Source organism: Leptonychotes weddellii, chromosome 12 (assembly GCF_054177405.1).
Source record: "Leptonychotes weddellii isolate Sample4059 chromosome 12, ASM5417740v2, whole genome shotgun sequence".
Taxonomy (NCBI): domain Eukaryota; kingdom Metazoa; phylum Chordata; class Mammalia; order Carnivora; family Phocidae; genus Leptonychotes; species Leptonychotes weddellii.
The window spans coordinates 9,596,396-9,621,431 of record NC_138380.1 but is presented as its reverse complement, the minus strand read 5'-3'; the positions used below and the strand labels follow the sequence as shown (position 1 = coordinate 9,621,431).

The 25,036-nt window shown below is 38.9% G+C and overlaps 1 protein-coding gene across 14 annotated transcripts in view; it reads right to left on the bottom strand.

The window, feature by feature from the left end:
• TPK1 (thiamin pyrophosphokinase 1) overlaps positions 1-25,036 on the bottom strand; it is a 335,883-nt gene that overhangs the window by 92,593 nt on the left and 218,254 nt on the right. For all 14 annotated transcript variants that reach the window (XM_081799933.1, XM_081799936.1, XM_081799940.1 and 11 more), the window contains one exon: positions 5,356-5,467. In XM_081799933.1, the coding sequence (XP_081656059.1) occupies positions 5,356-5,467 (112 nt within the window). The remainder of the gene's footprint in view (positions 1-5,355; positions 5,468-25,036) is intronic.

The window sequence follows — 25,036 nt, the reverse complement described above, 5'->3', positions numbered from 1 at the left end:
TTTGAGTGCATCAATCCCTAATGATGTGAATTTAGGCAAATCACTGCCTAAAGCTTGGAATTACCATGTGTCCTTATCTGAAAAATGGGGATATCTGAAAAATTTGCACAAGCGATAAACTATACCACTTATCAGGGCGAAGGAAAACCAACTAGAATACAAGAAAGGTTACACTTACGCATATGGTAGTAAAACTTTACATCAAAGAAAAATGAGGTCTAAAAGACAGAGTTAAAGATGATTATAAACGCATAAGAGTCAGTTTGCTTAACTGCAAATTCTTCAACAGCTACAACAGAAACCCCTAAGAATATGGCCAACAGAGAGTGAAAATAAGATTTTATTCTATATGTGTAGCCAAACTGTTCATCAAGATGGTGGACAAAGAAAAGACATTTCTTGATAGAAGAGCAGAGTCCTACTGATTCTCTTCTTCCTCCCTGACAGAACCTCGGTTTCACTTGGGACGCCCATGTCTTCAGATACAAAACTTTACATCCCAGCCTCTTCCGCAGCGAGGGTGGCTGCTGGGTAGTTCCGGCCACTGAGGCCAAAGACTAGATGCAGGAAGGATTTCTGGAAACGGTGGAATCCCTAAAGCCTTGCTTTCCTGCTACATGTGCTACCCCGTCTTCCCCTCTGCCCTTTCCTTTGTCCTGATGCTGAACGGGGCACCTGAGTGGCTGGAGTTGCAACCTCTTACGATTTTGAGGCAAAGGCTGATGGAACCACAGAAGCCATGCCCTGGAACTACTTATCCCTGTACTTTGTTACATGAGGAAAAAAGAAACAGGCTTCTTTAAAGCTCCTGTTTCCGTTAGTCATAACAAAACACATCCCAATTTGTTATGAGTGAAGAAGAAAGAAAACTTAATTACCACCAAATATATGACTTTCTTTAGAAAACCCAAGCGAATCTACACTCACGTTTCTTAGGAACAATAAAAGCGGGGCGCCTGGATGGCTCAGCCAGTTAAGTGTCTGACTATTGGTTTCGGCTCAGGTCACGATCTCAGGGTTGTGAGATCGATCCCCACATGGGGCTCCACATGCTCAAGATTCTCTCTCTCCCTCTACCCCTCCCCCTAGAAACAATAAGAGCATTCAGCAATATATTGATATAATATACTTAAATCAATTTTATGTCTGTCTATATGCCACCAAAGAGCTCAGAAAACTGAAGTTTTTAGAAGGTGTAATTTACAATATCAACACAAAATATAGGGTTCCTAGAAATAAATCTTATATAAGATGTACAGGATCTTTTGGACAAAATTTTTAAATTATTGAAAGCAGTTAAAAAGTTCTAAGTAAACAGAGACAGATATTATGTTTATGGAAGACTCGATCACACACAGGAATTTTCTTCCTCAATTGTTGTATTCTCCCAATTTATCTATAAATGAAAAATAATTCCAATAAAACTTAAAATAGAATTGTGTGCGTGACCCTTGTAAAGTTAATGCTAACATTTGTGAAGATCGAAAAGCCAGAAATAACCATCAAACTCTGGAAGAAGCAGCTGGGAGACTCCATTAGCCATATTTCAGTATTCATTATAAAGCTACGCTAATCAAGGCAGTGTGGGATCAGTACAGAAAGAAGTGTGTAAGCCAAGAGAAGAGACTAGAAATTTAAGTTCTCCCCCTGCACGTGAAAACTTTCAGTTGGAGAGTGTAAGATAAATGGTGCTAGGGCAACTCGTTATCAGTAATGAAAAAAAATCAGATCTCTAGCCTGTATCATACACCAAAATCAATTTCAGGTGCAAGAAAAGACCTAAAAAATAAGACTTAAATCTATACTGTGAGAATGTCTTTATGACTGTGGAGAATAGAAAGATGATTTAAGACAAAAACTACAAATCCCTAAGAAAAGATGGACACATTTGACTGCCTTTAACTTACTAACGTTAATGCATACAAAAATGCAGTAAACAACTGGAAAAGGGAAAATATAGCCAGGAAGAAGATAATTAGGATCTGAAGAACTTCTGATAATAAGAAAAAACCAAATAGTCCAATGACTAAATAGGCAAAAGAAAGCGATCCACAGAAGAAACCAGTGCTGCATGGTTAATAACTACAAAAAGATGCTTTCCCTCAGCAGTAACCAGAGACTGTAATGAAGTATCACTGATACGCCTCAGATCGGCAAAAGTGATGAATTCTGACAATACCAAGAATTGCGTGAGGACGCAGAGCACGGGAACTCTTGTATTCTCCTGGGTGAGTGTACAATGGCGTACCCACTGTCAGAGCCATATGGCGTACCCAGGAAAGGCGAAGACGCTCTTGCCTATGATGCAGCTATTTTACTCCCAAGTGTACACAGCCTAGAGAAACTCCGGGCCCAGACACGTGACCCGGAATGTTCACAGCGTCCTGCTCTGAAGTAAACTACTGTCATACGGGTAGCTTCAACACTAGCTGCCACATGTCACTTCTGGGGGATGGGTACAGAGGCACCTTTTCACACCTGTTTTAAAGGCAGAACGTGATGAGAGATACTGCAAAGTGAAACAGGTAAATCAGATTAGTTTCAGAACTTGTGGCATCACCTTTTGGAGTGGGAAAAGACTCGGGGAGATAGCCAGACCCCCTGAGGGAGATTTAGGTTTGTTTGTTTGTTTTTAAAGAAAGGCAGACTGGCACATGCAGCACCTCATTTGGAGGTGTCTGGAGTCTTGGAAGTTTGACTACCCTACGTTCTCCTACAAATGGACGTTGAGAGCTTGTTTGGAGATCCTAGCAGGGGAGCGCAGCTACTCATATAGCCTTGACCGAAGAATGGTCCTCCTCTATAGGGGAAGGTCGTCCCCTATGACCCAGTGCGCAGCTTTGGGAGGGACGCACAAGTCGCCGTGGTGAGGGTGTCAGCCAGATCAGCCGAATCCACCCTGGCGATCAGTGGGGTGACAGATGTCCCAGCCAGATTGCCCTCCCATCCCTGAGGGAGATTTTGATTGGTTTCTTTAGAAGCACTTGCATACTCTCCTTGACCTAAGAAGTGATCGGCACCTGGCTGAGTTACTGCACCTCCTTTCTCCTTCCTGGGCCATCCTGTCACTTCATAGGTGTGACTGACAAGTTGACATTGACCTCAGCACTCTGCTTTCACAATGACAGTGAGAGAAGCAGGGGCCCTGCCCTCTCAGTGGAAGAAATCTAGACACTGCTCTTCAAGTTGACATTGCATCATTTCCCAGCTGTTCTCACTACTTTTTAATGACATATTACCTATCACAAGACCCCATTAAGTAGCTTTCACCACAGAGAACTGATGAAACTGTGTGTTTCAATTTTCTTGCTTTGCATACTCCATTAAGTTGCTATTTACATATTTTATATAAAATTGTAGAAGAAAAATAATTATTTTAAAAGTCAAAACAATCTGTAAATATATAAAGAAGTAGTAGTACATAGCATTTCTGCAGGATTGAAACATTATCATGGACAGTAAGATTAAACACCACATCATGCCCAAGGCCCCTTCCCAGAGTCAACTTCATTATACGGAATTAGGACGTGCATGTTACTGTGGGACACAGGGGATCAGAGGATGTTCTAAGGACCCCTGAAGAAGCCTGGATAATCGTCTGAGTCTTTCCCATCACCGTAAGAGAAAGGAAGCAGGGCCACTGCCCGGACAGCCAGCCCTTGTTCCTGCTTAGTGCCCCTCCTGTCTTGGTGCCAGCCCTGGAAAGTGAAGTCGCTGCCAGGTCCGAAAGGACTTCACCAGCATCGAGACTGGGTCCCGGGAACGAACAGAACTCCAAAAAGTACAACTGTTTTAGGTTGGAAATGTTTTCAAAAAAAGTTTCTAATGGGAGCTCATGTCAGTTTCAGCTAAACAGTTTCAAAGGCTGTCACATATTTCTGTGCACTGAAGCAGATCCTGTCTCACCGTCCTTTCAAATTCTGATGAGCTCTCCAGACATTTGCCTCAAAATAGCTCTAGTTTTTCCTAATTGTTTCAGCAGTGGCTCATAGAAAAGTCTTTTAAAATATCTTTTTATCTTCAAATTATTTACTTGTTGAAATATTTATTTCCTTGTGGGAACCTCAGAGTTTTGCATGTTACAAAAGAATGATGTGGTTCTATATTTTAGTTTTTACAACCTTAGAGGTACTGGTCAATCAGGAGACAATCCCTTTGACATTCAACCAAAGCGCTTTGATTAAATTACTATCATTTTGTGTGTGTGTGTGTGTGTGTGTTTTTTTAAAGATTTTATTTATTTATCTGACAGAGAGAGAGAGAACAAGTAGGCAGAGACAGGCAGAGGGAGGGGGAGAAGCAGGCTGCCCGCTGAGCAGGGAGCCCGATGCGGGGCTCGATCCCAGCACCCTGGGATCATGACCTGAGCCGAAGGCAGACACTTAACCGGCTGAGCCACCCAGGCGTCCCAAATTACTATCATTTTTAAAGAGACTAGAGTTGACCTATTTCACAAGCTTGATGGTTTATTTTGGAATCGGCACTTATTTCATGAAAAGATCCACCTCAGTTTTTGTTCCTTTCAAATCAGACAGTTTTAGTATAACTAGGACCTATTACAGTTAATAAGTACTGGGAAACATTTTAAAACTTAGTAAAAAGCAGCTAATCTTGTAAAATCTTTGACTATGAAAATAACTTGCTACTTTAGTTAAAATAGCTGCTTCTCTGGAAAAGTAAAGTAGGTTTCAAGAACACATAATCATGAAGAAGGTTGGACAAAGAATTCTTAGATTCCACACCAGAAGTACAATCCATAAGAGAAAAAAAATACTTCATCAAAATTAAATTAATGAATTTAGTTAATTAAATTTCAGAAAATGAAAATATAAGTCAAAGACTGAGAAAATATTTGCAAGTCATATATCTGATAAAGGACTTGTATCTGGGATATATAAGGAAATCTTACAACTCAAACTAAAAAGGAAAATAATGCAATTAAAATATGAACAAAAGATCTGAAGACGTTACTCCAAAGAAAATATACAAATGATCCATAAGCACATGGAAAGGTATTTGATATCATGTCATGGGGGGGAAGCAAATAAAACCACAACAAGATACTCCTGCATATCCACTAAGATGTGTAAAAACAAAAAGATAGTGACAAGTGTTGGTGAGGCTGTGGGAAAAACTGGAGGCCTCGCACATTGCTGGTAGAAATATGGAATGGTGTAGCTCCTCTGGAAGATAGCCTGACCGTTCACAGAAAGGTTAAACACAGACCTACCTTTGACATAAGAGTTCCACTGCTAGGTATATACCAGATATATATATATATATACACACACACACACACACTTTTTTTTTTTTTTAAAGAAAGAAAACCTCCCTTTGTGCAAGGGTTTTACTTACTGAGGTTCCACTTCAGGCCTGTTGTCGTAACATGATTGCAAGACTGTCCAACAGGAATAAGGCCACACCAATCACCTTCCATTCCAGTATCTACATGCATTTTGTGCTTTCCCTGAAGTAGAGAAGGAATGATCATTAGCAGAGTGAAGAGAAAGGACAGGACATCAATGTGCACTGAAGATCTGGTCCTATGCACCAGGTACCATCCCAGAACTTCATGTGGTTATCATACTTAATCCTAACAACGAATTTAAGTAGTATGTGCTGAATAATCCCAGGAACTTTCACTTGACTTAATCCTAGTCACAATTTTGCAAGGTAGCTTATTGTTAATTATTACTTTTACACATGAGAAAATTGAAGCTTGCAGAGATTAAATGTGTCCAGGACCACACAGATAACAAGGGGGCAGAATCAGGATTCCTACCTATACTTGCCAATTCTAAAGACTGAACTGATTCCGCATGCTAATGATGTAGCCCTATATGACAGTTCTAGGGTTTTAATCAAACACTTGCTCAAGTGTAAATAAAACATTGCTTCCTAAGTAAAATCGCTACTTCATCTCAGACTTGGACTTCTAGCTTTCAGAATTCAATGTCAATCCTGCTAATGGTGAATCTGCTTCCTATGCCCATGGCTACTCTAGGGGATGCTCAGTGAGAAATATCCACCTCTACCAGGAAACAGTATCTACCTTGAGGAATGAGGATGCTTCCTCCATCTGGATTATGAAAACTGATATAATTTACTATGTTTTCAAGTTTTCAGTTTATAAGCAGGTTAAAGTTAAATGTAATGTTTAATCAAGGCTATAACATTTGCTTTTAAATAGAATACTTGGAAATTCCTCTTCTTCTGCAAAGTAATGACTTTCCATTACTTTTGTATTCTATTCATTATCCTCAGGATATATGGTCTTTATAGAAAGATACCTCAAGTCCTTATGGGGAAAATGCCAATGCACACATCTATTCAATAATGACATAAAAAAGGTATTTTTAATAACTCATATAACTCTGAGGGGATAAAGATATTCTTTATTTTAATAAAATATTTAAAAGCTTAATATATGACACATTACCAGAGTAAGGTACTTACACCTCCTTTTACAGCATTTTATTCCAACTATGTCTTTTGTACTCTGTTATAGGCTCTGAGAACTTACTCTGCTGTATATAAGACCTCAGCATATGAGTAGGCTTTGTCTTTAGTCAAACAATTGCTTTTATTAGGAAATCAACTCTCTAAATTACTTATCAGTTCTTGAAATATAACACAAGTTCATATACATCTCTACTACCTATACAACTCATAAATATATATTTCTATTTGAACACTTAATCAAAAGGCATAAATTTAATTAAGAGGGCTTAAATATATTCAAACACAAAGAATGTTTAAAGAAAACATAAAATATATTTGAACTTGATGCCCATCACTGGGCAAACACAGGTAGACAAACACCAAGCAATGGATTAGATACACTCGGAGAAAAGTGGGTGGACTGAAAACACAAAGCATTGTGAAAACAATGCCCAGTAGGAAACAGAATTGGTATAAATTACAGAACCCATCAGGGGCGCCTGGGTGGCTCAGCTGGTTAAGCGTCTGCCTTCGGCTCAGGTCATGATTTCTGGGTCCTGGGATCGAGCCTTGTGCCCTGCATCAGGCTTCTTGCTCAGCAGGGATTCTGCTCTCTCTCTCTCTCTCTGCCTGTCCCCCATCCCCTCTTGTGCTCTCTCTCTCTCTCCCAATGTCCCTCCGCACCACTTGTTCTCTAATAAATAAATCTTAAAAAAAATAAATTACAGAACCCATCTATATAAATTGAAATACAAACACATCAACACACCTCTTCTAACAACAAAATTTAAAAATATGTTAAAAATTTAAATATATATACACACACACACACACACACACACACTAACATGTTTGCCTATGGGAAGAGTAAGGAGAATGGGAATGTGGTAAGGTTTAAAAGGGAGGCAAATGGATCAGCCAGTGAAGATTCTTGCCTGGACCAGAGATGATCATGTGCCATGAACCAACCAGCATAACTGACTCAACACCGAAATCTTATAAAAAGAACAATATGTTGTTTAGATATAAAGTGATACAAGACAAATTCTCAGACTCTTCTGAAGAAAAAATAGGGAAAATATTTTAACAATTCTAAACAATAATTCAAGAAAGAGGAATAATTGGGATGTAGCAATGGAAAAAAGAGTGAAATGAAAACTAATCTTGTTCTTGAATAATGATCTTTGTTGTTTTTGTTTTAGATCAATTTAGAGCAAAAGCATAGAAACTATTATTATAGCTATGGAAACATTTTACATATTCAGAGTAGAAGCAGTAACTGTCAGAAGATACAGGTATGGAAGGGGGAGGAAAGCGCAGGGGCACTCATCTTCTCATCATGTTACATCATAAGAGAGTCAAGAAATATTGCCTCAAGTAGTAGAGTTTTAAAGGCAGGGATTTAAAAATTGCTCCTGGCCTGAGTAACTGGTAATATGGGTAACGTGCCTAAGCAGCAGAAAGGGGACCGAGGAGGGAGACTTGAAATCACTCTGGCCTCCCTCTGGCCACATCCTCCTCCATAAACCTCCATGCCAGTGTCCGAGATGTGACTCGTGCAGCTGCCTACACGAAGACTGTCATCACTGCATGGAAGGGGAGGCTGAGAGAAGTCGGAAAGATGCTCATCAGAGACCTGATCAGGTGCAGAGGAGTGGGGGGCAGAGTGTAGGCAAGGGGTTCCCTGCTGCTTGTGTGGGAAGAGAAACCAACTCCGCGAAGGAGGGTGCACATGCGCAAAGCCATGACTTGGTGGCGGGACACTCACTGACGGGGCCAGGCGGGGAGGCTGGGATGGTGGGGCACAGGAGGTTGTCAGGGCAGGGAAGCTGTTCTGTGGGACATGACCAATACATGACCTTATGCATTTGTCAAGACCCACAGAATCTATAACACAAGCAGTGAGCCCTAATGTACCTTAAGGGCTTTTACAAATAATAATATACAATATTCGTTCATCACCTGTAACACAAGTCCCCCACTAATGCAAGATAATAGGGGAAATTATGAGCAGGAGAGGGGATATATGGAAACTTTTTCTAATCGGCTCAATTTTCTGTAAACCTAAAACCGTTCTAAAAATAGTCTATTAATTAAAAAAAAAAAAAAAAAAGTCTCTCCGTGCCTTTCAGTTTCTCATCCCTTAACGGGACTGTCAGCAATGTGATGGGAGGTCTGAAACCCCGGCCAGCCAGATGCGCGGTACTACACAAAGAGAAACGTGCAGCTGCTTCTTAGCAACCATTACAACTTACGCGGCTTTTCCCCCTAAAAAACAGGGTTTTCTTTTTGTTTGTTTAAACCATGAGCTGCCTTAATTTCTTTGTACAGAATTTTTCCCTCAATTGATTTACATTGACTAGCTTTGCCAGAGAGTTTGAGTATTGTTTCTCCCCACCACTCTCCCTTATAGAAATAACTCTCTCTGAAGGTATAGATGTTAAATATAACACAAATTATCATCCAGAGATGCAAACGTAACACACTTTGACAAATTCTGAAAGCCTCCTTCATATGAAAGGGAATCTTGTAGAAATTTCTGATTTCCCTAGGAGTGCTTTGGCTTTAGCAGCAAAAGAACAGAAAGTGGTGGTGGCTTTTCATGTTGGTGGATCCTGGCCCGATAAGGGCTGTCCTCCCAGGGTCCGCATCAGAAAGCACAGCACACCAGAGGGGTTACAGGTAACCCACAGCCCCTTGAGCACTGGGTGGCAGACAGCACCAGAAGGGCAGGAATGCCCACCAGGCCCAGAGGGCTATACCTCTGTCCCAGGTAACAGCGTCTTTGACAATGGGGCCCACTGTTAGAGACTGTAACTTCATTCCTTATCAAAGAGGAATTTGTGTGTCATTGGGTTGTCTTTCTTTCCATGTGTTATAGTTAACCCCTATCTTTTAATTGAAGGCCTTCCTCCCCCTGTTTCTGGTCTACTTAACGGTTTGGTCATGGTCAGCTAAACACATGAGTATGTCTGGTGTTCCAGCTAACTTCCGTAGAGAATGGTGAAGGAGCTGGGGGGGTGGGGCGGGGATGGGGGGTGATATAGGGGCTGGGGATTAAGGAGTACACTTGTTGTAATGCACACTGGGTGATGTATGGAAGTGTTGAATCACTATATCGTACACCGGAAACTAATACAGCACTATGTGTTAACTACACTGGAATTTAAAATTAAGAAGAAAAAAAAGAATGGTGAAGGAAGTAAGGAATGATTTCTCAACCGGTGGACATTAACTCCCTAAGAGGAGATTCTTCAACTTGCATCATATAATGCAAAGGAAACAGCACATATACATATTAAGTTTTATTATCCCAGGGAGAGGATGCTGTTATAAAATCCACTGATTTAAATGACACAGTGGTAAATTTTCTTTTCTAGGCTTGCTATATATTCATTGCCTTCCTCATTATGTTAACATTCAACACACCTTGAAATTTTTAATCTGGGAATAAACAAGTTTGTGGACTTGAGAAGTCACAGATATGTTTTACCTGCAGTCAATTAATATTTTTCTTCTGTTCCACAAAGATGCTTAGCCGTACGTGAATGGTCTTTGTGTTCATAAATATGCATTAGCTTTGTATGGTTAAAGGAGGGCAATATTATGCTTTTCTCCTATATCTTCAGTCTGTGTGACGTCTTTAAATAATGAACAACAAAAGGAATTTTTGTTCACTCCTCAGATTTCTCGATTCATAATGTAAGCTAGCCTGTATGTGATTTGACATAGGCAGGCATGCAGCCTGACATTAAAGAACTCCCCCAAAGATTTATGCCGTTACTGAAGACTAGAGGCACATGAACTAATCACTGACTTCCATCTATTCTCATGAATCATTGCACAGGTTTCTGCTCTGTCCCCTGTTCTGAGCTAAGATAACTCTTTGAAGTCAAAGGCAGTTCTATATAGTAAAGATGGGACAAAAATCAATCAGATGGTTTGCTTTTCCAATCATGGTTATTTTTAACATATTAACAACCTTAGTGAGGTAAGGAATTGTAATTTAGTGGAAGGTAGCAAAGCTATTGCTTGGCACCGTGCTGGAAATCATACTTATGAGCATGTTAAAGGCATCAGCATCATGAGATCACTTTCGCTAGACTGCAATGTCAAAACCAAGAGCAAAACATACACAAACAGATACCTAATGAAAAGGTAAGAAATCACTGTCACTTTGCTTGTATTATGTTTCTTCTTTGCAAATGACTAAGACACCACTGAGAGAAAAGATAAAGTACACCCTAGATTTTGCTTTTGCAAAAATATCAAACAATAAGCCATCTGAATCGTTTACCTCTCTAAATCATTAAATACAATAACTATGCCAAGTTTTATGCCAAGAGATCTTTGTGTGGATCTCACAAACTACATAGCAGTTTAACAAGATCATTGAAAAGCAATCGAACACAGGAAGAACATAAACGTCCTTTCTATTTAGTGCAGAAGATTCAGGAAGCAGGTGCTCATGCCAGTTATAAAGTGGATGACCATTCATCAGATTGCTGTTGATGCTGCACTTGCACCCTGTGGCTGACTGCAGCTAAGATTTCTGGCACACAGACCCAGCATGATTGAAATACCACCGTATACTGATTAAACACGAGGATAACCTCTGGTAGCTCATTTTTCGTTAGTTTGTCCAGGTACTTAAAAAATTTATCAACAAACACTGCAGGAAATTAAACAGCCTGCAGGAAGGAACAGGGAAAGGAGCGGACGGCGGTATCCACACTAGACTTGCCAGGAGAAGAGGCTACCTCTCTCACGCAGACACAGACCTCTGTGACGGGGCATGTCCACGCTGAGACCGATCCTGTGACAGATGGCCCTCGCAACAGCAATGGTCTCTCCGGTGAATTTGTAGCTGGCTGTCAAATCTCAAGCTAGAAGACTTGTATCTTTACTTTTATGCTGCGTCACAAGTGCAGAATTCAAAACACAAGTGTACTGGTTTTATTCAAAATAGTCTGTAATGAATTAATGTTACATATAAATATATTTACATATTTTATTTAAGATATTTCCTTTTGAAAATTCATTCATACCTTCTCTGTAGATAGATTTTAGAGTTTCCAACCATGGCAGAAGCACATTTTTCAAAGCGCATTCCAAAGAATACGACTCCCAGGACTCCCTCTCGGAAGTCACAATGCACTCCAGCATGGTTAGATGTTCTAGGTAGTTTTGTAGCAAAGAAACGCTGTTTACCTGAGTGAGAGCGCCCCAAACTTACGTGACTACAGATCCTCCTCGTGCCCCTCAAATAACACCTCATAATTACTCATGGAATCTGCATTTCAAGAAATCCGTGTAGGAAAATACTGATTTGGAATAGTTATACGCTGCATCCCAAACTATAATATTTTGGTTTAATATTTCCACAGCCAGAACATTTCAATGGTATGTTTGAAATTAATAACCTCCGTCTGATTTTTGTTTTGGAAACTATTGGATAACCTCAGGCTGAAACTGTGTGCTTACTTACTCTCTGATTAAAAGGTTAATGACAATACTGGTTATGAAAAGGAAGCCTTCTGCATGCTAGTTAAGCTAGTTTGTTAATTCAAAAGTCAAAAATATTTATGAAATACCTACTATTGTTAGAGACAGAATACTATAATGATAGGCTAATTTCCTCATTAATCCCCAATACTAGCTATTTCAAAATAAAACTGATGCAATCGATATTTATCCATTCTTTTCTGTCACTCTGTATTGGTGTTTTTTTTACCATGCATCCTATTCTATCTTACACCTCCCTTTTATTCCAGTCAGGGGAGACAATCTGGTGAGTGTCCTCATGCTCAAGTGTCAGAAACCTACTCTTGGCTCCTCCCAAAGCTACAGACATTTTAAATGATGACATCTAAAGACAATACTTATCCCAGAAGCAAGCATTTCTAACAGGACAGGTTATGCCGAAAGATATATTTTGAGTTAGAGTGATGGTAGAGTTTTCAAATAGTTGAATGTTGTTATTCTACTTAATTTATGGAATGGTCAGGACTGTCCATGTTCTGTCTGTTCCTATGCTGTATCTCCATCCTTAACCTGGACAAACTTCTGAGCAAAGGGCAAGTTCCACATTTTTATGAAAATTCCTTGTGTCTTCTAGTTAACATGGATGACTTGCTTTTAATGGCTACCATCTTTATACTAGCATTTTATTACCATACTTCATCTTTCAAACAGGTTCATGTTGTATCCTTAAACAGAATAAAATGTATTTGAAGGCTAAGACCCCTGCCTTTTATTTCTGTTGGATTTATAGCACAGTGGAAGAAACATATTAAGTGTCTAATAAATATCTGATTCATCAATGACTTAGAGCAAAAAGTATTGATAAAAATATGTCAATACGCTTAGTAAAATCTTCATCAAAGTTTGAGTAGATGAGGGATAGTCTAGTTGAACTGAAAGAACTCACTACAGACACGTAGACTTCTTTGTGTAGATAGTGTTTGCCTAACTGGATACCAGGACAGAGGCACACACCACCAATAATTATGAGCACTTGCCAACAATACTTGAAATATTCTTAAAGATGTATACAGAGTACACATTTTATGTTTGTGTGTAAAATGGCGTTTACAATACTACCTCATTGTGTTATTTTGAGGGCTAAGTGAGATAACACGTATAAGGTGCCGAGAACAGGGCTTCAAGCTTTCACGTTACACAGTAATTTACTTGCTCTTCTTCCTCTGTCAGGTCATCCAAGTTTAAATGGAACACAAGTTTTCCTTTCACTCTTTTCTGCTTTTTATTTTATAAAAGCCTAGGAACTTTGTCCCAGTAATTTCTGAAGGAAAATAAATGTGATTACTCCTAAGACTAATCTGAAATATTAGCGGGAAGGGAGAAAAAGAAATTTTTTTCTTTAAGAATTTTATGTTAAACCTTCATAAGGCTATCTCCATTTGCTTTATAAAAGCTCTAGTTTTTAGTAAACATTTTAAAAAATGTTCTCCTATTTTGAAATTGTCCTTTTTATATAAACATGAACTTTGATCACCAATTTTAGAAAAGTTCTAAGAACTCCTTCTGAGGTCTCGTATCTAGTCATCACATCTAAAATGCAATTCTTTGTTTTTGGAAAGCTCAATATGAATTAAGCCTACTATTAAGGTAACAGGAGATTCTCTCTCTTTTTAAGATTTTATTTATTTATTTGAGTGAGAGAGAGAGAGAATGAATACAGGAGCACATGAGTGGGAGGAGGGGCAGAGGGAGAGGAGGGACAAGCAGACTCCCCACTGAGCAGGGAGCCTGATGGGGAAGGGCGGGCCCTTGATCCCAGGACCCTGAGATCATGACCTGAGCTGAAGTCAGAGGTGCCCCCGAGATTCTCTTTTTTTTCAATGCAAGCGAATAATTTAAATACAATTCAATTCAGACTCTAAATCCACTGAGCTTATTTTTCGAATTTTCTCATAGTTGGTTAAGGGCTGAGAATAGCAGCACTGCAATATGTATTTCAACTTTCCTTGCTGTATCATTAACCACCCCAACCTTCCTTCTATAAACGAGATGTATGCAGAGTCTCCTACAGCAGTCAGCTCCCCACAGTAACTCAGGCACCAACATTCTCCTCTAGCTGACCTCTCCCTTTTGTCAGGCTCAAAAAACCCCACCCCATACTCTTCCCCTCTCTCTCATCCCAGAAGCTGCAAGTCATTAAGACTGGCAGGGGAGTGGAAGGGACGGGGAGAGCTCCTGGAGGGATCCTGTTCATTACTCTATCTGAACAGCCTCTGGGAGGTGTTTCCACTGGCAAAGATGCAGCACGGCTGATGTTCAGCATGTGTGTCTGAGTTGGGTGTCTAGTTTTTTTCCTTTTTCCATTCATGTTCACAAAGCTCATGGGATGTTGTTAGTGCTCCTGAAGAGGGGGGAGAAAAAGACAACTCTGCAATTATTTATCTCAAACCCCAGTGTGACTACCAAACTTTATAAACTGGAAGAAATAATGAGAAAGCTCCAGTTAAAGAAAAAGAGGAGGAGTGACATAACAATTTCTGAATATCGGCTATGTCCTAACATTCTGCTGGGCACCCTAATTCCCACAAGCTTGGGTGGTAGAGTTATTACTAGGAGATCACAGACTCAGTACAGTCATTAGCTTGCTCAAGATCACTCAACTAGTAACTGGGAGATGCGGGGTCTACACGTCAGTATGGCGTCATTTTAAAGTCTACTTTTTTTACTGCATTATCATATTTTTCTAGGCTTCTAACTTCAAAAGCCTGTCAGAATAGGTCATTCCTTTGCTCCTCTTCTCATTATTACTTTTTCCCTGTATTCAGTGTCCAAGTTAAGCTTTTGCATGACCCTGTCCAAAGTTTATCGTAAAGAATAAATACGTGAGCAGTAAATGAAGGAATTAATAAGCAAATGAACAGCTATCTTCCTTGACTTCATCCACCTATCTTCGACATTCCCCATTCTATTTACATGTCCTCATTCATTTACTTGTCCTTTGTTAGTGGCTGAATATAGGGAAGGTGCTGATAAGAATGTATGGGGCACACATTCGAGTTTTCAAAACACACTATTGAGTTTTCCGGAAGTTCACAAAGAACAGTGCAAGCAAATTAATGACTGGGCTAAGAATAAGGAAATTAACACACAAAAGTCTTTTTAAAAAGATTTGACTACTGGGGCGCCTGGGTGGCTCAGTCGTTAAGCGTCTGCCTTCGGCTCAGGTCATGGTCCCAGGACTCTGGGATCGAGCCCCACATCGGGCTCCTGGCTCAGCGGGGAGCCTGCTTCTCCCTCTCCCTCTGCCTCTCTCCCTGCTCATGCTCTCTCTCTCTCTGTATCTCTGTGTCTCAAATGAATAAATAAAATCTTTAAAAAAAATAAAATAAAAAGATTTGACTACTTTTAGTCAGGAACCAATAGGACAATTTTGTTTCTCCCCTAGATCCTAAAACAGTAATGGAAGCAGTTGGTTTAATACTCAGATGGTGCAAGTTCCAAGACTCAGCTCAAACATCACCTCCTCCATCATTCTTCTCCAGGGCCCTCCCAAACCCACCACCTGGCTACCTGCACACTCTTGAGGCTCCACAATGCGCTGTTTTACGTCTAACTCTCTTACTGTAAAGTCAACACCTCAAGGAGAGAAGCCATGTCTCATTCATTTTTATATCTTTAAAACTGTGTACATTGTTAGATAGTAGGAATACAATAAATATTTATCGGAAAGGGAGCACTAAGCTCAGCTGCTTCCATGATAAGTACTCTCAACCTCTAATTTATGTGATAGCTACCACCTCACTATCCTAGGTCTTTGTTCTTCTTTACATTAAAACTCCTAGATTCGCTGTTTACCAATTCACTATTTCCATTCCTCACCTCCAATTCTCTTGCATTCACTCCAGTTAAACTTTTGCTTACACCTCCCTATTGGCTATCAAGATAACTAATGACCTTCAAATTGTTAAACCCATGGTCAATTATTAGTCCTCACCTTCCTGTAGAATTCGCAATGAGTTATTACTCTCTCCTTGACATACCATCTTTCCTTTGCTTGCAGAACACCACACTCTTGGTTCTCCTCTTCACCCACAATTTCCTTTGCTGTGTCCTCCTCTTCTCTCCAGATCCTAAAAGTGTACTGCGCTAGGGCTCAGTCTCTTAGTCTCAGCTAGATCCTCTTCTCCAATCGATCTACAGTTATGCCCTTTGTAAGCTTAACCATCTAGATCTTGGCAAATCCCAAATTTGTATCTCTGAGACTTCTCTAACTCTGTTCCTGAACATCCAGCCACCGATTTGACACAGCCTGATCTTTTACCTCAAACCCACCCTATCTTGATCTAAGCTGATATAGACTCCATCTTTCCAACTGCTTTGGCAAAAAGTTTTTCTTCTTTTCTTATACCCATAGGAAATCCTATTGGCTCTATATTCTCAATACACCCAGACTCCTATCACTACTCATAATTTCGTTTACTACCACTCTATCCAAGTCCCCATAACAAGATTTCCCCTATTCTCAACTCAACAGCTAAAGTGATCCTTTGACAAGGTCAAGTCAGACCTACCTACCTCCTTACTGACCCCTTAAGAGAAACACTCCTAGCTTTCTGGAAGCTTTCCATTTCCCTCTTCTAACCCCTGAGAAGGCTAGCTAGACTTTAGGTTCTGTCCATGGAGTGGCTCTGAGAGAAATGCTGTCATTATTAACGAATCCTGGTTCTGAGCTAGCCTGAGGGAGCCTGTTATATGCACAGCACTGTGGTTCAGGGCACAGGGGCTGAAGAAAGACTTCATGGACCTGAATCCCTTTTCACCAGGTTTGTATTTCATTTTATCTGTAAAACCAGAACAAAAGGATTGTTGAGGATTAAGTGACTTGCTATGTGAGGTACTTAGAATAGTGCCTGCCAGAGAGTGAATGTTCTATAAACATTCACTATTATTAAAAGGATTAAAATGGGCAACCAAACAATGCATTACTTTCAATTTTAGACAGTCAATTTACTTGCCTCTCATTTTTCGTGTCAAGAATGTTAGGATAATTTTGTCTTCTGAAAGTAACCTGAAAAGTACCCCATTATATATTATGTGTTGGTAAAATGTTGTAATAAATATACCTTTCAAGCTAGACAGATCATAATCTTAATTGTTACAGTATTTTGGTACCTCTTATATGAGGCAAGAGTCTTCAATATGAGAAAGGTGAAAGTACTGATTTTTGCAGGGAAGAGTGGATAGTTTTTGATGTCCTGAGGTAAAATCATGGTAAGATTTCTTGATAAATATGCTTTAATGCATCTTAGCTTTATAGTTCTGTGCTGTAAAGATGATGATTATCATGAAGGCACAGTGAAGCATACTAGGTGTGATGCAGTGGGTTTGCAGTAAGGAACAACTGTAACAGGGCAGTCTTCAGGTTTGTTGCAAATCAAGTGCATTGCACAACAATCACCCTCATAACTGAACCACCTAATCTTTCACCTTCTCCCATTCATACAAGTCTGTGTGTTCATGTATCTCTTTTTCATATTTCTCTGTGGTAGTCAGTCTCCAAAATGGCACCTAATGAACCCTGCATCCTGATATTTATGTCTTTGTGTAGTGATTCCCCACAATGAACAGGACAAGCTTGTGTATCAGCTGGGTCCTGAAGAAGTGTTGGTGTGTGACTTCTAGGCTAGTCATAAAAAATTTGACTGCTGCCCCCTTGCTTCCTTGCTTGCTTGCTTGCTTTTATAGATCACTTGCTCTGAGGGATGTCAGTCACCAAGTCATGAGGACATTAATACAGCTGTAGAGGCCTATATAGAGAGGGATAAAGCTGTCTCCCTCCCCATCCAGCTAGCACCAACTTGCCATGTGTATATGAATTACTTGCCTTGGAATCCTAGGACTGATGCCCAAGGCAACTGAATTTCATGAGACCCCAAGCTTAAAGCACCCAGAAAAGCCCAAATTCTAAACCTGCAAAGAAACTTTGGGATATAATAAATGTTTACTGTTGTTTTCAGCTACCAAGTTTTGTGGCAATTTGTTACACAGCAATGGATGACTAACATACTCTCAATCTTTTGCTGTCCCTTTCTGGGTGCCTGTGTTTGCATTGCTTTATCTTTAGATCCCCAGTGCTTTTCCTCTTCTCATTTCCTGTGCCCTCTCTACTTCTTTTAATGTCCATAAAACAGAATAGACAAATATATATATATTTTGTTCAGAATAGTGTATGGAAACAAAAGTGGAAGTATAAGTGGTTTCCACAGGAAAATTACCAGCTTTTCTTTGCCCCCTTTTCTGTGGGTTATTGGGACTGATACTCCCTCATCTTTATTCTTTCTTAAGCTACCAACTTGGGGAAGGGAAAGGGTGAAGTTAGAGGCACAAAAGTTTCCCCAACAATCATTAAATTTCATCTTAATGAAATTAAGATAACACAATCATAAAAACAGAACATTTTTGTTTAACAACGTTACATACATTCCAATTCACTGTACTATATGTGATTATTTAAAAAGACAACATCAGAGCAAAAATGAGCCATATTTTATAATGAATTTGTCATTATAAGGAAAAAAGCATTAAAATAATGTACATTAACTACCTTCCACTCCTATCCTAAAGTCATTTAATATCATTCAAATAAATGATGAAATGTGATCAAATAGTTATTTTATTTCAGAGAGAGAGAGACAGAGTGCAAGCATGAGCCAGATGGGTGGGGGCAGAGGAGAAGCAGACTCCTTGCTGAGCACAGAGTCCTGATGTGGGACTTGATCCCAGGACCCTGGGATCGAGTCCTGCGTTGGGCCCACTGCTCCGCGGAGAGCCTGCTTCTCCCTCTCCCACTCTCCCTGCTTGTGTTCCCTCTCTCGCTGTGTCTCTCTCTGTCAAATAAATAAATAAAATCTTTAAAAATAAAAAAAATAAATAAATAAAAAATAAACTCTTTGGTCCACAACTAGATTATGGAGGGTCTTGCATTTAGATTTTTTTTTCAAATAACAGTTTTATTGATGGGGCGCCTGGGTGGCTCAGTCGTTAAGCGTCTGCCTTCGGCTCAGGTCATGATCCCAGGTCCCTGGTTCGAGCCCCACATCGGGCTCCCTGCTCAGCGGGAAGCCTGCTTCTCTCTCTCCCACTCCCCCTGCTTGTGTTCCCTCTCTCGCTGTGTGTCTCTCTGCCACATAAATAAAATAAATAAATAAAATAAATAAATAAAATCTTTTAAAAAATAAAATAAAATAAAATAAAATTGATCTGGATACTATAAAGTTTCCAAAATCGGATCCTCTAATGCCAGACATACTTCAGGAGCAACATACAAGAGGCTGCTTTCTGTGTTCTCTAGCTTATATTTTCTACTCTTCTAATTTTTTTTTATACAATAAAAAAATTTGTTTTAGTTTTGCTGGTACCAATTTATGGTATCCTAGAAACTCCACAATGATGGAAAAGAACAGGTACTCACAACAAAGCAGAATTACCAACATATTTATGGCCTTATCATTTGACAGGGAAGGTCAAAGCTTCTCCGAGTTTATTCATAACCCTGCACCAGCTTTCAATTCTTCGAAAATTGCTCCTTGATACCGGCTTCCATGAAATCACAGAGAGTGGCAGCCACTCTCTTAAGGCATAAATCAGATTCTAAATAACTGATAGTACTTTTTTCCTCTAGACCTGGACAAGAAAGGCACAGCATTTTCATTGTTGAGTGCCGACACCAAGAAAAACCAGTGCATAAAGGATGTTCTTAGGTTTTAATTTCTAAAGTCATCTGTAAGAAAACAGTCTTTGGGATTACAAAAAATGAAGATCCTACTCTTGAATGTCACGGGCATTTTAATATCCTCTCTTCTTTTATTCTCCAAATCCAAATTAAATACTGTTGCAGACTTAGTGACTGTTTATCATGATTAATGCTCTCATGACTTTGTTGTTCCAAACTCAAAATGTGCAAGCTGTGTGGGGTTTGGGCATACTATAATACAAGCCAACGACACAATGGCAAGTGAAATAGATATATGTATATGCAACTAGCTACATAGAATAAGCAAGTAAAATTAAAGAGAGATTTTTTTTTTAAGTCAGGACAAAATACTTAAAATTTTTTTTCTGTATGATGTAATTCTTTATTGCAGGGAACATTAAGAAATAGGTCATGGGAAGCCTTTATTCTAATAATTAGTAACACTAGTTTTTAATATTCAGCATTTAACATCTCAGCCACAGAAGTTGGGCATTTTCTCTGATATACTGATGCACCTCTTAAAGGGCTGAAAACAACCCTATGTGAAAAATAGTTGAAAACTCGGGATCTTTAATCTGCATGCATGGTTTTCAACTAATGAGTTATCTTTACTTATCTATGACAATAATTCAATGACGCTTTCTCATTTAGTTGTTTATCTTAATAAAAGTTAATATAGTTCTATTAATAGCCACCCAGATGACTGTTTTATGAGTATGCTAGCATTCATTGTCAGTCACTGTGTTTCAGCTTATATTTATCATTGTGTCAGCAACAACAGTGCCAAGAGAAGCAGTTACGCTGGGGTGAGAATCGGCACAGACTGTCTGGATCTGATGCTCTTCGGCCACTTATTGGTTGTGTGACTCTCGACAACTGAACTGATCTCTATCTCAATTCCCTCACCTGTAAAATTGAGGAGCTACTATCTAATATCACAAAGGTGTTGCAGGGGTTAAGTCAATTGTACACATGAAGTACTTAGAACAGTTTTCAATAAATCTCAGCTACTTCATGGTCATTATTTTGTCATGGCAAACAAACAAACAAAAATGGATGAGGTAGGTTTAATGTGTGAACGATGTGCCTGTATCAGGACAGGGGCTCTGTTGTTCATCCTTAATTATTATTTAATTTTGCTAGATAAGTCAACAGAGAAAACAAGAGACAGAAGACGTGTTACAATTTCCATGTGGTGCTTTTATATGAAACACATTATATAATTTCACCTCTGTCTACACCACCCCTTTCCAGCCTCAATCTCCATTCTAAGGCCAGTCTACACAGTAGTGTGACATCACTTTCTCAGGATCTCCAGGCTGCTGTGAAAACACAGACTAAGTAATGGGCATAGAGGCTCTTACATGAAAGGAAAGCCAGTATGACCAAATCATCACTTGTCTTAAAAATGCCCTAATTGCACTGCTTTATTTTACATCCTAGCACCTCCCTGAATTCCACGATGCACAGTGCTGCTTGGTTTGAACACAGTCTCTAAGTAGCAGTCCAAATGTGAGGCCTCATCTTCCAGCAATAAGATGGACACTGCAGTTGGCCTAAGGAGTTATCGGGGCGATGTAATTTTGTGGTCATTTTAAATCCTTAATGAATTTTTAAATATATTACTTAAAAAGTGAATTGTTCAATTTTTAGAAACATTGGTCACTGAAGTGACAGGAGCTAGGCTGCCACGTGTAAACGGTAGAGATAAATTAGGACTCCTCCTGTAGGAACTGTCTTACCCAACCTTCTGTCTTTTCCTTAAAAGAGAACATAACATTAGATAGCATAAAAAGAGAGTTTTTAAAACCAGGCAGTTTTCTCCCGATTAAAATTGTTGCTATTTATGTCGCCCTTCTGAGAGCCAAAGGTTGATGCCTTAGTAGATTGGAGTATTAATAAACGACCTCATTCTATTCTTTAAATAACTTAGGAAAAAATGCATTCTGAAAGGAATGATAGATACTACTTCCTCAAATGAGGAAAGTCAGCATCTAGATGTTAACATAAATAACATACTTCTGCAGGTGAAAGAACAATATATAGGACACATATGCTTTTAAACCCAAGTAGCCCATCTTAACCTGCCACTTCTCAGATACTAATGAACAAATAATATTTCCAGCCCTTTTCTCCCAGCCCAAACTTATATACGAAAATACAATCAATTAAAAAAATCAGAGTAATTCTGCTATATGAGAAACCAGCATGGTGTGGCAGAGGGAAAGAGCTCTGGGCTGTGCAGACAGAGCATAAAATTAAGGCCAATATAATGTTTTACGGCCTCACAGAAATCAGATTCTCTAGGCCCATCTGAATATAATATTCTTCACTTGCCCACTGTGATTAAGTCTGTTAATGCAAGTGCAACATGCCCAATATATTCTTCTGGTATTTCTTACTGAAAGGGAAACTTTTAAATTCATCTGGTTTTAAAATAAGGGAAGATGCAGAAGCTAATAACCTTACAGTGTGGAGTGATGGGAAACAGCATACAAGAACAGGGCAGAACAGAATGGAAAGTTCCTGTAGGTGGGGGCGCTCAGAGCTCTAGCAGTGCCTGGGGGAGCTGCTGGAGTGGAGATGGGTCAAGATTTACCATTTCAGACCTTAAGTCTAGGTTATGACAAATCTTCTAAGCACTTAAAACTTAAATGAATATGGAGTGGATAATGAGATTTTTTTTCTCTCTAAAATATAAGTCTGATGAATGATGCCTGAAAGTACTACCAGTCGTTTTTATGAGTGCTCAGCTCAGCAATATAGGCTTTTTTTTGTACCTAAAAGAAAAATTTTCTTTGTTTTGGCTTCTCAAGGATGTTCACACATCCCCTGTTGAAAGGAATGTCATCTCTATAAATTTATATAGCTAGGATAATATAGTTTCTTCCTAAATAATAAAAAGTAAACTGTGAATGTATCTTAAGGTATAAAACCATGGATTTGTATTAATAACTGTATATCCTAATTAGATTCTTCATATTATTTGCAACAACCAAAAGGATTACTTTTACTTAAAATACATGTATATGTGATAATGAATTGGTTATGGTTTATAAAAAAAATAAATGACAGATGGATCTATAATTGTGTATAAGAGAGATAACTTATTTGATGAAAATAAAAAAAAATAAATCTTGTAAAAAATTACAGTCTGGAGGAATCTAGAATTAATAACCATTGTGAGTGAGCCTTCAAGAGAAAAGAAAAAATACATTAGCATGATTGTTTGAATCAAATATTTTTTCTGTCATTTGCAAACTCAGAAGTTGCCAAAGATAAACTTCTGACAACTGTAAAGTAACTTGTTTCTATTCAAAAAAGCATTTAATAATTAAGGTTTTGCTTTTAAAAATAATAATCCTGAGATAAAAATTATGTCCATGTTTTGAAAGATACACATTTGCATACCCACAGGCATGTTTTTTCTCATGGAAGATGGTCCTGAAACTATAATATTCAATACTTGATAACTAAATCCCATGAACATATTACAGATTTGCTTCAAAACTATCTTCTTTTTTTTAAAGATTTTATTTATTTGACAGAGAGACACAGCGAGAGAGGGAACACAAGCAGGGGAAATGGGAGAGGGAGAAGCAGGCTTCCCGAGGAGCAGGGAGCCTGATGCGGGGCTTGATCCCAGGACCCTGGGATCATGACCTGAGCTGAAGGCAGACGCCTAACGACTGAGCCACCCAGGCACCCCAAAACTATTTTCATCTTCAATTTAAAGATGAGAGTCACCTTGAGTATTTCTTATAATTTTAATGTAAAATGGAGGAAAAATCACTTATACAGTGAATAGTAAATGTTCTACGAAATACATCCAGAGAGGTCTTGAAACCAGCCAGGAGAATCAGAGGGGTGGAGGGCGAATAGGGTTATAACTATACTGCAATGCTACACAGATTATTTGGGATTAGAAAAAAATGGAATTACGGTCAAAATGACATATGTAGAAAAAAATTACTACTATGATACAAATAAAAGTACTTTCAAATCTAATTTCTTAAATAAAAATTTTCTCCAAAACTTTAAACAGAGCTCCAGGTTTTAAAAAATAAAAATAAGAAAATTTTCAAGGAATAACAAAAACAATATAAAATATTGAGACTAACAAAATCTGACGTTCCCTCCAGACTCAGATATTCAACTGCCTACTCAAGATTCCTATTTGAAGTCTCAGTGGGCATCTCTGACTCAACACAGCCAAATGAGACTTGGTTCCTACCCACAGTCTGTCCCTCCCCATTTTCAGTGTGTCAGTAAATGGTACCACCATCCACCAAGCCCAAGACTAAACTGCTTATTCTGTTCAACAAAGGGTATCATGAGCAAAGCTAATAGACAGACGATGTAATGAGAAGAGACACTGTGTAATGTTCAAAACTGACAGAGGATTCATCTTTAAAATATATAAGAAACACAGCAATAAAAAGTTGACAGTATCCCCAACAGAAAAAATGAGTTAACACTAACAAGCGGGATTAAGGGTATGCTTGTCCTGATGGGCACTGGGTGATGAATCGCTATACTTTACACCTGAAACTAATATAACACCGTATGCTAACTACACTGGAATTAAAATAAGTAAAAACCAAACCCCCAAAACAAAAATATACAAACTTCTAACGTAAAAAAAAAACACTAACAAGCATATGATGAGATGCTCAGACTCATAAGTCATCACAGAAATACAAATGAACACAGCAAGATACCACTTGATTCCTTTATATCCAGAAATTTGGATAATGTGAAGTGTTGGTGAGGATATGGTGATAATTTTTAAAACACAAGAAAAATAAAAAACCCTCACATAATGCTGGCTTGGTAAAGGCATTCTAGAGGGCAATCTCGAACTAGTTAAATAAAATAAGCCTATGTCCTATGATCTAGCAATTCCTTTTCTAGCTATATATGCATCAAAGAAAAGCTCACACCGGTCCATAAAGGCATATACATGACAGGGCTCAATGCAATATTATCTGTGGTGGTGAAGCAGGGTGAAGTTGGGGGGATGCAAGGTTTGGAAGCAATTTAGTGTCTAGTATTCAGAGTGTCTGGACAAATATACTAGATGTCCAACATATAGTGCTATAAGCAATAGTAAAAAATGAGTGGTTCCCAAGGGTGTGAGGGAAGGTGAGGGTCAGTGAAAAGGGGAACCCAGGGGACTGTTAGGATGGTGAGCCAATCTGTAATGGTGGATGCATGACAGTATGGGTTTGTGAAAACCTACAGAACTTTACCAAGAACACAAAGATTGAACCTTCCTGTAAGCAAATTTAAAGAACCATATTATGCAGCCATCAAAAGGAATGAAATCTTGCCATTTGTAATGACGTGGATGGAACT